Source organism: Peromyscus maniculatus, chromosome 3 (assembly GCF_049852395.1).
Source record: "Peromyscus maniculatus bairdii isolate BWxNUB_F1_BW_parent chromosome 3, HU_Pman_BW_mat_3.1, whole genome shotgun sequence".
Lineage (NCBI taxonomy): Eukaryota > Metazoa > Chordata > Mammalia > Rodentia > Cricetidae > Peromyscus > Peromyscus maniculatus.
Genome location: NC_134854.1, coordinates 66,715,571 through 66,730,723, shown reverse-complemented (window position 1 = coordinate 66,730,723; position 15,153 = coordinate 66,715,571). Strand labels below are relative to the sequence as shown.

At 47.8% G+C, this 15,153-nt stretch overlaps 1 protein-coding gene across 18 annotated transcripts in view; it reads left to right on the top strand.

Moving 5' to 3' along the window:
• Prkag2 (protein kinase AMP-activated non-catalytic subunit gamma 2) overlaps nucleotides 1–15,153 on the top strand; it is a 262,801-nt gene that overhangs the window by 226,545 nt on the left and 21,103 nt on the right. For 9 of the 18 annotated variants that reach the window (XM_042273222.2, XM_042273223.2, XM_076565999.1 and 6 more), the window contains one exon: nucleotides 6,864–6,970. In XM_042273222.2, coding sequence (XP_042129156.1) covers nucleotides 6,864–6,970 — 107 coding nt within the window. The remainder of the gene's footprint in view (nucleotides 1–6,863; nucleotides 6,971–15,153) is intronic. The other 9 variants (XM_042273224.2, XM_042273225.2, XM_076566001.1 and 6 more) reach the window with 1 other exon arrangement.

Below are 15,153 nucleotides of genomic sequence, written 5' to 3'. Positions count from 1 at the left end.
AAGCACAGAGTTCTAATAAGGCCTCATTTCCCAGTCAGGGTGACTAGAGGCGGACCGTGGCAGGGAGAGCCAACGCCGACTCAGGGCCGTGTGGGACCAGAGATGAGCTCCATGGTTCACGCAGGTGTATCCACAGAGGGTGGGTTGCCTGGGTGGCTAGTCCCGGCCTCTGAGTGATCCTGCATGTGACCGTTACAACCCGGGAGAACTAGGCCAGAATACATAGGTGCTTTGCCCTGAGGAAGATGGAGCCCAACTCCGCAGCTACCGACCGGGCGTGGGCGCCTTACAGAGACCACAGCACAGTAAGGGAATAAGGACCCAGAGGAAGACATCCCCAGCCAGGGGACAAAGTTGGAGAGTCAGCCATGTTAGCTATTGAGTCCTTGATGAAGTTAAGTCATCAGAACCCCGAGATGGTCTCCGTGCCCGCCGTAGGAGTGTCAAGGTCATCAAACAGAAGGGGAGTGTACGTGGCTGGTGTGGAGGCACGCAAGCAGGCATGGTGGCTATGGGCTGCTGCAGCTGGGCCCCGACACGGTGTGGAGGCACACAAGCAGGCATGGTGGCTGTGGGCTGCTGCAGCTGGGGACACGAGGGGAAAAACAAAGACTGTTCTTCCCTTTCTGTTTCTGTGAAAAACACCTTGACCAAGTCGTCATGGAGGGGAAAGGATTTATCTGGCTTGCACTTCCAGATCACGAGCCATCACTGAGGAGAGGCAGGAGAGAAGCCTAAAGCAGAGGCTGTGCAGGGACACTGCTCACCGGCACCCGACAGGCTCGTGCTTAGCCAGATTCCTTAGATGGCCTAAGGGATGGTGCTGCCCACGGTGGGCGGGGTCCTCCCGCATCCGTTAACAATCAAGTCATCCTTTATCCTTTCTCCGGCATGCCTATACGCCAGTCTGGCTAGGCAGTTCCTCAATTGAGGCTTTCCTGTCAGATGACTCTAGGCTGTGTCAAGTGGACAGTGAAAGCTAATGAGGATACCTAATAAGTGAAAGCTGATAATCGTGTGTCAAGGTTGGTTTATTATTTATTTGTGGAGCCGCTGGATGATGAGTCTCAGCTGTCTACTCCTGTAGATTGGGAGGCACCTAGGAGATTGGTAAAGCACACCTCCAGGTTTGTCTGAGGTCGTTTCCAGAGAGAATTAACTGAGGAGAAAAGATTCTTCCTGAATATTGTGGCTGGTACGGCTCTCTACGCTGGGGCCCAGAGGGAGTGAGGGAAAGAAAGCCCACAGCATGGGCCCGCTCTCTGGCTGCTGGGAGCTAAAGTGCTGTACTTCACACAGGTACACTGCATCACAGAACACACAGGCAGCCTCCCATGGACAAGGTCTCCAAAGCTGAGCCAGAATACATCCCTGGTCCTTTCAGTCATTTCTGTTCAGTATTTTGCCAGAATGACACAGCAGTAACTAGTGTACATGAGGCTGGAGAGACGCCTCAGAAGTCAGGAGCTCTGGGTGCTCTTCCAGAGGACCCTGGTTCAGTTCCCTGCACTCACACAAGGCCATACACAGCCACCTGTAACTCCAGCTCCAGTGGATCCAACACCCTCTTCTACCCTCCAAAGACACTGTCCTTGTGCATACACACACACACACACACACACACACACACACACACACACACAACACACACAGACACACATACACCACACACACACACAGAGACACACACACACAACACACACACACACACTTTCTCTCATTCATATATATATATTGGTTTTTTGAGACAGGGTTTCTCTGTGTTGTTTTGGTCCCTGTCCTGGATCTCACTTTGTAGACCAGGCTGGCCTCAAACTCACAGAGATCCGCCTGGCTCTTCCTCCCGAGTGCTGAGACCAAAGGCATGTGCCACCACCGCCCAGCTCATAAATAAATTTTTAAAGCTTTTTTTTTTTTTTTTTTTTAAGTAACTGAAGATCGATCGGCACAAAAGAAGCTGGGCTGTTGTTGACTGTTTGATACTGTTTTACAAGCCTTTGGAACAGAGATGTGGAGAATATGCAAATGTTGAGGATGTAAGCTGTGAAACTCTGGAGCTTAACAGGCTATTCTGCTGGGAGCTCAGAAGACCAGAATGCCAGGAGGATTGGATTTGAGACCATATTATATTCCAGCAAAGAACTTGTCTCTACCTTTCTATGCTCTAAAGACTGGAAGCCTCTAAAGATGGAGGACATTTCAAGGCAGCACAGTATTTAGCTGTGGCACAAATACTGCTTACTGCTTTTAACCAAATTTATAATCAGAATTTACGCAAAACGAAAGCAGAGATTTGAGTGACTTTTGGTCTGCTCGGAAGAGACATTCTCATAAAGGTGGAGTCAAGGAGTATGTGGCTGCTTTGTAGCCCTGCCTGGCCTGGAACTCGCTCTGTAGACCAGGCTTGAATTCACAGAGACCCTCCTGCCTCTGCCTCCCATGTGCTGGGATTATAGCTGCATAACACCATGCCTGGCTTGTTTTATAAATTTTACAGGCACTCATAGTTGAGTTTGCCTTGAGTCTGGGAAGAGACTTGGCCTTGGGCTTTAAGCAATTAATTTCAGAGGTCGGTGGTAGAATGTTTTGGTTTTAGGAGGGGTGTTTATGTGTCAGGTTGACAAGAGGTAGACTTATGGTAGTTCATCTTAGTTAAGTTTTTATTTATTGTGTGTGCATGAGGTGGAACAAAGAGCACATACCGTGTGTGTGTGTGTGTGTGTGTGTGTGTGTGTGTGTGTGTGTAGTTGTGAACAACTTTGAGGCCTTGGTTCTCTTCTTCCACCCTTATGTGGGTTTCAGGCATCAAATTTAGGTCCTCGGGCTTTGGTGGCAAGCTCCTTGGCTGTTGAGCCCTATGATTGTTAATATTAATTATCAACTTCACTAGCTGTGAAGCACCTGAATTAAGGACACCTCTGAGTGTGTCTCTGTGGGCATTTCTAGAGAGGATTAACCAAGAGGATGGACCTACTCTGAATGTAAGAGCCCCGCAGAATAAAAGGGGGGAGAGGGGCTGGCTGGAGAGACGGCTCAGCAATTAAGAGCACTTACTGCTCTTCCAGAGGCCCCAAGCTCGGTTGCTAGTGCCCACATTGGATAGCTCACAACTGCCTGTATCCAGCTCCAGGAGATCTGATGCCCTCTTCTGGCTTCTATGGACATCTGCACACATGTGGCATACACTCAACAGAGATACACATACACATAAACTTTTTTTAATCAAGAGTAATTAAGATGGTTATGCTCAAAACATGTTTAACACAAAATTCAGAGATTTTAAAAAATTTAAGTTTGAACAATCCTATTACATCGTTTTTTCATGTTTTTATTCTAGATATTCAGAGAGTTATAGGCAGGCATGTACAGCATGCACCGTTCTTCTGAGAAGCCTGGCTCGTCTGCTTGGCTTTGGTGGGGATGCTGGTGATCTAACTCAGGGTCTGTTCCTGAGAAGCAGACATTCTACTGCCCGTCTACACTCTAACCCAAAAGTCTTGATTTAGCTAATGAACAAAATGTCCTGTAAAGTGTCCTTTGGGGTTATATTTTATTGTTGCGAGTGTCTGTCTCAATTTCTTTCATCTGAACTCTGAAAGTGTAGATATTGAGCAAGCAGCTGGTAACTTGGGTGCTGGGTAAGTGTACTAGACCAGACTGCTCGCCCACAGAACAGGCTATGAAGAAACCGGGTACTAACAGTGATGGGATGGCTGAAGTGGATCAGAACTGCTGCTGTGAGGACCACGCCTTCAGCAGCTCAGGAATTGAGGGGGAGCCCCGGAGTTGGTGGACTAGTCGCTCCATTTGACTTTTCTATCTGAGGAAGTAAAACTTAGCTCTCTGGGGCTGGCGAGTGGGGCAAAACTTAGCTCTCTAAGGGCTTCGAAAAAGGAAAACACGCACATGCACGCACAAACACACACGCACATGCACATGCACACACACGCTTTCAGGGTCTCTGTCATCTTTCTTAGCTCTTTATTTCTTTTCTTACCTCTATCCAGGTGTATCTCTTCTGTGTGTTCTTAATTTTTTTCCTTACAGCTTATGTGCCCCAGCAAAATCTTTCAAACAATATGAAAATTACAATGTGGTTATAATCTATTTTTTAAGTAAATGATTACAATGAATACAAGTAAAAAAAACGTTTTCCATATCCCTTACATGATTAACATTTTTTGTATTATAGATGAAAACAGATTATTCCCAAGAACCCACAAACATTCATGTCCAAGGAACTTGTTATAGATTAACAGAGTGTAAGCAAGCAAAATATTTTTTCAGCCAGTTCTTTACTGGAAGGCTGCATTTTTCGCTTACGAAAAGTCACTTTATTATTTATTAGAAAAGGTAATCTTATAAAAAAATCTTAAAAAGAGTCACAAATCTAAACTTTTATATATGAAAAACAATCAGTCAACTCAACTTTAAATCCTCAGGGTGCATACCCACTCATCATCCATTTTTTATATCAGGAAGCTGAGGGCAAAAATGGGTATAAAGAATTAATCATCACTTTTGATCACCAACCCATCTATAGCAAGAAAAGCACATCACCTAATAATAACTGGGTTGTCTTTGTTCTTACTTCTTTATCTCAACAAGTCCCTCACCCAACCATTGCAAGTGTGCCTTTCTAAACTTTAAATTGTTCCCCAAGATTTTCTACCTCAAAGCCATTAACAAAAATGTCTTAACCTTAACTAACAATTCTACATGTCAAATTCTTTCTAAGGGTGGTGGTTGAATTAATTAATCTGCTCCAGCAGCAATGCTTGGAAAAAGTCAGTCACTGTTTATAAGTACCAGTAACACTGCCGGGTGAGGGACTAGAGACCCCCTGAGAGTTTTCATTCAATCCACAGATGAGGAGGGATGTGATGACCACGAAGGCAACAGAGCTATGCTCGGTAACAGCATGGGGTCCTCAGGACACATCCGGGGCTTTACCTCTCCGGTGCTCACTCAGGCATGGCTTCGCCAACCACCCAGCCGTGTTCCATGAGTTCCAATGCCGCCTGTTGGTCCCCTCGCATGGCCCCCTACACAGAACCTTCCCGGCTTCTGTCCTAGCACTACAGTGTTGCTGTTCTTCCTGGGCGGGACCCCAGGGTTGTGGGAGATAAATATTCCAAGAAAAGATAGCAGCAGCCTGACTCACTTACCCATGCACTCAGCCGTCACCAGTTCTGAGCCCTCATAAGCCCACACCTTGTCCTTGGTGGTGTCTTTGACAGTGTGAGGACAGCCGACACAGTCCCTGCATGGTTCCACGTGGAGGGCCTCAGCCTCAGCCCCTGGAACACTGGGAGCTGTGGGGGGCAGACGGGGGTGGCGAACCCCATGCTTCGGGGCAGAAAAAAACTACAAGTAATGCCCCAGGAACAACCCTTGCCCCCTGAGGCAGGCAGGGGTGCTGTCTCCTGCAGGAAGTCAGATCTGCACTCAGCTCCTCCCTCACATGTTCGCCTCCAGTTGTGTTGAACCGTAACCTGCTGCTAGGTGCAGCCTTATTTCGAGGGTTTTTCTTTTCCCCTTCCCTGTCTCACTTACCCCTGAGTCTTAGAGTCAGCTTTGGGAAGAACCTACGCTGAGCCATATGCGGTAGGTGTTTGTAAACTGAGTTCATTAATTAATTACTTGAGTAAGAGTCTGATCACTCAAAGAAATGGCCCAGGAGGGAAAATGGAGTTTAGAATGTACAGTGTTAACAAGATAGAAAGTGAAAGTTGATGAGAAAAACAGACCAGTGCTTTCAGAGGAAGAAGCCATTGAGACTTCCTGTCTGCCCGGCTCAGAGGCAAGGTGGGGATAGAGCGCCCACTGTGTGGCCTTATGGGTGGTCACATTAGCTCTGAGGAAAGAGGATGAGACCTCGCCTTGTCATGTGTCTCTACAGCCACACTGGGCCCTGCCTGCTCACTGGAGGCAGTAAGGGGCAGTGATGGGAAAGGGGGCGTGGGAACCAGCCAAATCAGAGGATTAGGAACTGCCTAGGAGACGCGCTACTTTGCGGGGTGATTTAATTGGATGGCTTTAGTTTATTTTGTGTGTCTGGGCGTTTTACCTGCACTTATGTACGCACACTCCATGGGTGCTGCAGTGCCTGCAGAGGCCAAGCAAGGGTGTCAGAGCTCCTGGAACTGACAGCTGTGAGCCACCATGTGGGCGCCAGGAACCAAACCCAGGTCCTCTGCAAGAGCAACAAGTGCTCTTAACTGCTCGGAGCCTGAAGGCAAGCCTGCTTGCCATTCCAGACATTCGCTCTGTCCAGGAAACTCACTCCACACCCCAAAGAAGCCCAGCTGGAGCCGTGGAGCAGGAGCTGGCTGGCTGGCTTGCCAGACGGCTTACACTCAGCCAGCTTATCTGAGCAGGTGAAGACCTGGGAACGGTGCTTTCACTGTGGCTTTGCTACACTAGTTTCTTTTTTCGAGAGAGGGTTTCTCTGTATAGCTTTGTGCCTTTTCCTGGAACTCACTTGGTAGCCCAGGCTGGCCTCGAACTCACAGAGATCCGCCTGCTTCTGCCTCCCAAGTGCTGGGATCAAAGGTGTGCGCCACCACCGCCCCCACTAGTTTCTTTTAGATATGGGACTTTTCCAACTAGGTTCTTTACTTTTTCCTAAGTAAAAAATCATATCATATGCAAATCGCTTGGGGGATTTCTTTTCGGTCTGTAGACTTTCCCCGTATCTTGTCCTATTATGCCAACCAGAACTTCCAGAATTCTCCTGAGTAGAATTAGCAAGAGTGGATACCCTCTTCTCATCAAGTATTAGCAGTGGTCTCCCGCGTACACATTCTCTGTCGACTGAAAGGGGATTTGTTCATAACTAACCCATTGCTTTTTCTTTTTAGCAGAAGACTCAGAAAGTGGCGTTTATATGCGATTCATGAGGTCACATAAGTGTTATGACATCGTTCCAACCAGTTCAAAGCTTGTTGTCTTCGACACTACATTGCAAGTGAGTACATCTGGCTTCCCTGATCTTCTGATGGCTTATTGGGACAGCTGCTTGCGTGGATTCAGTCCAGCAACGGCAGCAGGTCTTTGCTGAGTCTTTCCACAAATCAAACCTTGGGCTGAGGTTTTGTCTGTATCCCCATGGTAACCTCATAAGGAACATGCTATTGCTACACTCATTGGACTGATACAGAAATTGAATTACAGCTTAACAGAAATGGGAGTTTGATCCACAGACTTTTTATCCCCCAGCTAGTGTGGTAAGGTGTAGAATTTGAACGGAGCTGTGGGTTGGCGCCTAAGCCTGTGTGTGCCAACCTCTCCTTCCCTGCTGCTGCTCTGTTGTCTTTCTTGCGTGTTAAGTAAACTTATAATTATTAATAGAAAAGATGTCAAGGTGGATAGTTTCTTGAAAGAGAACTTTATTGGTCTATCCCAGCAGGAAATTTGAACCTGAGTATTTTGCTATTAAAATTGTATTTATTGGAGCTTATTTTTTTTTATCAATATGACTTATAATTACATGTGAAAGTTCTAATTTATATGTTCTAAATATATGTTCTATATTTATACGTTCAGTGTAATAATCAAGTTACATCCAGTATATAAGATGTATATATGTATAGTACATATATGCACACATGTGCATGCACACAGACACATCACATCACGTAAGATTGTCTTCGCTTGTTTTCTTATTTTTTTTTTTTTTACTTTTGTTTTTTTGTTTTTCGCGACAGGGTTTCTCTGTGTAGCTTTGCGCCTTTCCTGGAACTCGCTTTGGAGACCAGGCTGGCCTCGAACTCACAGAGATCCGCCTGCCTCTGCCTCCCGAGTGCTGGGATTAAAGGCGTGCGCCACCACCGTCCGGCTCTTCACTTGTTTTCTAAGAAGTAGATACTGAGCCAAGAACTTGTGGGCAAGTTGCTTGTGACAGATGTGCTCCCAGGAAAAACCCCAAAGATATGGCAAAAGAGACAGGACCCCGGAAGCCAGCAAGAATGTGATTTCAACAACGGCCTGTTGAGGGCAGCCTCAGCCAGAGACCCAATGGAACCTTGAGCTCCCGGAAGAGCTGATCCCAGCCTCTTGTGTTCTGTCTGCATCCACCACCGACCTGAGAGAGACCTCCCAGGCTCCTCCGGCTTTGCCCGGCTGCCTTTCACCTCCCACCACTGTTTGTTCGCACACGTTATACTGTAGAGGAAACCCCAGGCCCTGGGAGCCGTTCCTCCGGGGAGTCCTTCCTCCTGCCTTCTGCCCCCGCCACACGGGACCAACAGGAAGACAGAAATGGTTTTTGTTTTTGCTTAATTGCATTTTTAACTTTTTTAATTTATGGAAATACAATTGGTTTTGTAAATGGGCTTTAAGACCTGTGAGCTGGCAGGTTCTCATTGAACCGGGTAACCTTCAGGGTTCCTTTTAAGCCCCTAAGATTCTCTGATTCTTCGTCATTGAACAGAAGCAAACACATGATCACAGTAGGGAAGGTGGGCCTTGAAGTCATTCTAAGAAACGTCTCTACAGCTAGTGCTGCAAGTTTCAGTATTTAAATAACTAGACATTCTGCAGGGTGGTGGCGCACGCTTTTAATCCCAGCACTCTGGAGGCAGAGGCAGGCAGGTCTCTGTTTGTTCAAGGCCAGCCTGGTCTTCAAAGCAAGTTCCAGGACAGGCACCAAAGCTACACAGAGAAACCCTGTCTCGAAAAAAAAAAGAAAAGGAGGAGGAAGGAAGGAAGGAAGAAGGAAGAAGAAGAGAAGAAGAAGATGATGATGATGACGACATTCCGAGTCTCCAAACAAACTGCTGGCCCAGCCATTATACCCTCACCCCTGCTTCCCCCACGCTCTCTTTCAGAAGCAGCAGCTCTTGGCCCTTCACTCTTACGTAAGCAGCCACAAGTACCAATCTGCTGTTTACCTAGATTTTATTGTGCCCTGGGGTTGACACTCTCTGGAATTAAGAATTTAGCCAGGATGAGTCATACGTGAAAAATGTAATGCTTTCTGGATGCCCAAGGTCAGTAATCCAGTAAATATCATTTCTGCAGTTAACCAAAGCCATGTGTATATCCCGTCCCAGAAGTCATTCACCCTGTGAGTCTCCAAGCTTGGAGGGAGCTGGAATTTATGAACAAGGAGACAGAGCATGGTAGTGGTGGTTAGAGCGAAGGGAAAGGTGTGTGTGAAGTTCTTGATGAAGACTAAATACAGCAGTGGTCCTTGACATACCCCGAGAGCTAAGAGAACAGGCCAGGGCCAGAGCGTCAGGACAACCTGAATGCCCGTTCCCAGAGTCTGTTGAGTGAATGACTTCTAAAATGCACACACAGAAGACTGTAATGTGGCCATTAAGAAGAAAGAAAGAGCGAGGCAGAGTAGTACATGCCTGTAATCCCAGCACTTGGGAGATAGAGACAGGGGGATCAAGAGTTCAAGGTCATCCTCAGCTACATGGTAAGTTAGAGGCTAGCCTGGGCTACTTGAGAAGAGTGTAGTCAGGCTTTTTTTGGGGCCACCAGCTCACAAAAAAAAAAAAAACAAAAAAAAAAAAAACAGACTTACATTAACTATGAAAGCTCGGCCTTAGCTTAGGCTCGTTTCTAACTACCTCTTACAACTTAACCCATTTCTATTCATTTATTCTCTGCCTCATGGCTTCATTGCCTCATCTTCATCCTGCCCATCCTGCTTGCTCTGTGTCTTCTGGTGTCTTCACCACCTTCTTCCCAGCGTCCTCTCTGCCCAGAAATCCTGCCTTAGCTATTGGCTGTTCAGCTTTTTATTAAACCAATCAGAGTGACACATTCTTCACAGTGTATAAAAAGATTATTCCACAACAGAGGAGAAAGGAGGAAGGAAAAAGTTTGTTGAAAAAATATGTTTTCTTCTGTTTTCAAAAGGAGATAGAGAACAGCATGTGTAATAGCCACAGTACTCAGAGACTGATGGATCTGGTAAACCAAAGTCAGCCATGTCCAAGGAGACTAGAAGGGAGATGCTCCAGGGCCAGAGGATAGCCCTGACAGACAAGAGCAGAGTGGAACTGGGGTGCTGCGTCACCCTGAAACAAAGGAGGAAGACATTCCTGCTTAAGGCTTTCCCGCTTGGGTCTCTCAAGACCCACCCAACCACCTACAAAGCCCCCCGAGTTTAATACTGTCGTGAACTGAAGGCCCCGAGTCTCCCCTTTCCACCTCTCAGGCCTGAGGAAGCGGAAATCAAATACGGTGTGGGACAGTGCCCACTCGGGTATCATCACCGTCACACCCTGGAGTGGACCGTCGTGCTGCCCAGGGCCGCCGGGAAGCATATCCGCAGGCCAGCCGTCACCACCTGCCCAGCTCCAGGCAGAGGAAGGGGCTGCAGACACCGGGGTCACCTCAGGGAAGGCAAGCACCGTCTCCACCCAACAGTGTGATTAGTGCCACTGTGCACAGCAGCTGCTAGCTGGGGGGCTGGGGGCTGCTGAGGTCGGGCCGCATGCGGGGTTAGTTGTGGAGTCTCTGTCAGGGTCCAGCAATGAGCCAGGAATGATTTCCCAAATGGAAAGAATTGTCTTAGAGGAAGGCATGGCTGCGTCAGGATGTTTTTCTGGTGTGGGTTTTTTTGGTGTGTGTGTGTGTGTGTGTGTGTGTGTGTGTGTGTGTGTGTGTGTGATTTCTTACTGATGGAAGTATTGTGCGATGTTCTAAGCACTGGCCTTGCTGTGTCATAGGCACAGCGGAAGAGCAGCTGGCCTTGCGTCACAGGATGAAATCCCAGTGAAAATTGCTTTTGGAGCCCCTCAGTGCAAGTGTCCTAGTAGCACACGTACATGTCTACCTGCAGCCTCCAGAAGATCCACTCAGAGTCCTGTGGTGGCAGGTAGTCTCCTTCCAAAGGAGCATCAACCTTTGCACGTCCCCAGGGAGGCTCTCCTCATGTGATTTGCTAACCCAGTAGCCAGAAGTTCCAGAAGCTTCCTATTCGACTGAAGTCCTCAAGCCTCTGGAGAGCGTCTGCATGATGTTAGTTAGGAAGACACACACTCAGGAAGAGAGGAGACCGCCACAGCCCGAGCCTGGCGCCCGACTGTGCTTTTGGTGACCCAAGCTCTAGCGGCCACACTACCTGTTATCTGATACCCAGAGCCCCCACCCTAACTAGAGGACTGGAGTGGCATTTTGTGGTCAGAACCGACAACGTCCAGTTCCTCATGTCCCTGTTTGCAAGTCCCATGGGAAGGGCACCAGGCAGGGAACTCTGTATGTGAAAAATGGTGTGGCCACAACCCAGTGCTATGAGGGACCTGGCCCAGACCGGAAACAGAGAACAGAATCCTCATTGCTGATGACTCAAGTCAGGCTTTTGGCCACTAGAGTTCTTGTTAAGTAGCTAAAATAAAATGAGAAGGTTGGGTCAGTTTCATTCCTGGGGACACGAATCGGTTAGCTGCCACCAGAGATCCCTATGGAGGCAGATCGCTCTGATTCCCACACCTTCCTGGTTGCCCTTGATACGTACCTGCACCTGCCTTGGCTTGACTCCTGCACTGGCCCTCTGCCGCCCGGGAATACCGTTCCCACAGAAACCAGCAAGGCCGCTCCAGGTGCTGTCTGCGTAGTGGTACAGCACTGCCCCCAGTTACAGCACGTGCATTCTTCTACAGCTCAAAGAGAGTGTCCTCGGGCGCTGAACATGCCAGTGTTCCTGTCTTCATTATCCTGTAGGAGTAACGGCATCCCAACCTCACTTAACAAGGCCTTAACATGCCCTGAACTTAGGCTCCCATTGAGCAGCCAGACCCTCTCCTAGCTGCACAGGCAAAGCATTAAATGAGCCCACCTGTAGCGCTCCGTTCCGCTGGCCGAGTGTTAAATTGCTTTCTGGCCTGTTCTCACACATTCTTCCCACGTCTCTGCAGATGTACGATAGCAAGATGTTACAGTTCGTTCTGTGTGTAAGCTGTTTCCTGCTGTGGGGCACGGGGAAACCTGTCTCCAGCAAGAAGGTGACAAGACTGACTGGGATCATCTTGAGAAGAGTGAGGCCTGTGTCACGTTCACCCATGGAAGTCTGTCACGGGGTTTCTAGCAAAGAAAGATGATTCTTAGACAGTGGCAAGCCAGCCCTGAGAGGCTGGGAGAAAGGCCAAGATTCTGGAATGTGGTGGTCAAACCTATAGTCCCAGCACTCAGGAGACAGAGGCAGGAGAGTTGCTGCAAGTTCAGTCCAGCCTGCTCTACATAGCAAGACCATCTCAGAAAAGGGGAGGAGGGGGAGCTAAACACACACACACACACACACACACACACACACACACACACACACACACACACACGTCATCCGAAGTGAAATAGGATATAACCAGAAGAGGGATGCACAGTATAATTTTGAGATGAAAATTATGATGCACAAGGGAAATAGGATGCTGAAGATTCTCAAGGCAAGAAGAAAAGAAGAACTGGTCCCCTTGCTCACGATGAGGGCCCTGGTGTGGCTGGAACCTTCCTCCTCAGCCTGTGCTGCTTTCGTCGTCAGGGACAATGGTCAGGAGCTAGGAAGGGTGATATAGCGACAGAGGAAGATCACTTAGAGATGATGAAATGTTGTCTCTGAACAGAACTGAGTCTGACTCCTGTCCAGACCTATCACATCCTGATACAGTAAGAGATGGTAGAGATTACCGGGCCCTCTGTGATGTCAGAGGCCCTGAGGAAAACAGATCTGATATGAGGGAAGGAAACCAGCAGCGTGAACGGAGCCTCTTGCGAATTCATGGCACACACACACACACACACACACACACACACACACACACACACACACACACGTGCGCACACACAAAAGCAGTGCCTGAGCCCAGTGTGGTCTGTGCATGCCTGTGATCCCAGCACTTGCCAGATCGAGGCAGGAGGATCAGAAGTTTGAGATGAACCAGGACTACAAAACCTTGTCTTTAAAACAAACAAACTGAACTGGTGCTCTTCAGTTTCCTCTTCCGTGACTAATTTCAGGGCCTGGGGACACTTGGAACTGAAGCATTTAGGAGCAGGAGTTTTAGGCAGATTGATCAGCAAAGTCATCGTGAGAAAGCAAGAATTTCTTCATGCTTTTGAGGAGTCAAAATATGTAAATATTGACATTAAACCTCGCGGAGCTGGCTCAATGGTTAAGTGCACTTGTTGCTGGTGCAGAGGATCCAGGTTCGGTTCCCCGTGCCCACGTGGCAGCTCACAACCACCTGCAATTCCAGTTCCTGGAGAGCCAACACCCTTCTGACCTCGTGGGCCCTGCACATGCGTACATGCAGGCAAAACACTGTATACATAAAGTATTTTTTTAATCTTTTTTTTTTTTAAATTAAGCACCCACTTCCATAATTTTCTTCTGCTGGGTGAAGGTTTTTCCAGTTTTTAATGTCAAACATAGTAACCACATTGAACATCTTTGATTCAAGAAATCCCACTCACCAATATAATCCAGTAGAAACAAGCTATAGTACAAATAGGTAGGAGTGGTTTTGTGATTCTTTTTTTTTTTTAAAGATTTATTTATTTATTATGTATACAGGAGGGAGTGCCAGATTTCATTACAGATGGTTATGAGCCACCATGTGGTTGCTGGGAATTGAACTTAGGACCTCTGGAAGAGCAATCGGTGCTCTTAACCTCTGAGCCATCTCTCCAGCCCGGTTTTGTGATTCTTGATATAAGCTGTGATGAAACATGACCAAAAGCAACTTGAAGAGGAAGGGGTTTATTTCTATTACTGTTTCATATAAACAGTTCATCACTGAAAGCAGTGAGATCAGGAACTCACACAGGGCAGGAACCTGGAGGCAGGAGCTGATGCAGAGACCATGGAGGGGTGCTGCTTACTGGCTTGCTCCGCATGCTTTCCTGTAGAACCCAGGACCACCTGCTCAGGGATGGCACCACTCACAATGGGCGGGGCCCTCCACATTAGTCACTGATTAAGAAAATTCCCTCCAGGCTTGCCTCCAGCCTGTTCTTAGGGAGGCATTCTCTTGAGGTTCTCCTCTGTCAGATGATTTTTTAGCTTGTGTCAAATTGACATAAGACTGTCTAGCACGAACGCATTACTTAAAATAGTGCTGATGGGCCAGCAAGGTTCTCACTGGGAAAGATACTTGCCACCAAGCCCAATAACCAGACTTCAGTCCTCAGGACCCACATGTAGGAGAGAGCTGACTGCCACAATTGTCCTCTGACTTCCACATGTGCTCTGTGGCATGCGTGATCTGTCCCCATACACACACAATAAATGAAGGTAGTAAAAAATTAAAATAATTCTCATATTAGGTAAGACGTAAAAGCATATGTTTGAGCTGGGTGGTGGTGGTGGTGGCGCACGCCTTTAATCCCAGCACTCGGGAGGCAGAGGTAGGCGGATCTCTGTGAGTTCGAGGCCAGCCTGGGCTACAGAGTGAGATCCAGGACAGGCACCATAACTATGCAGAGAAACCCCGTCTCGAAAAACAAAAACAAAACAAACAACAAAAAAGCATATCTTTGTATAACTGAGACAGAATACCCCAGATAAACACCTTCAAAGGGAAGAGCTTGGTTATGGCAGTTCCCCAGGTTGCCACCCACTGTCACTTTTTCTGGTTAGGTTGGGACTATGGCAGCTTGGTACATCATGGTGAGAGCAGGTGACAGAGAAGGCTTGTTCACCCCATGGTGGTGGGAAGCAGAGAGACAGAAGGGAAAGAGAAGGGCCAGGAGTGGCGGACTACCTGGAATCCTAAAACCCAGAAGCTCCGGAGGGGATGGACACAAGTTCCAGACTAACTTAGGCTGTACAGGGAGAGCCTATCTCAAAAAAAAAAAAAAAAAAGAAGAGGCATAGGGTCCCCATGTCCTTCAGGGCCACACCCCCAGTGGCCTAACTTCCTTCCACGCAGGCGTTTGGGGACCACTCTAGGGTCCACACCACAGCAGCAACTCTGAGCAGTGTTTTGGTGTTTGATTTGCATTCCTTGATTATTAATGATCATAGGATGTTTTCCTTGTTTGCATATGCTGTTTAGAGGGTTATTTTCAGCCCTGAGCTTGTGACTCCTAATAAATCGAGTGTGACACCTTACAGTGTCCCTAAGGATGTGTGTTAGAGCCGAACAAAGTGCCGTGTGTTAACATGCCGAGCAGCGCCTGCGCCTTCCCGGCCCCAGA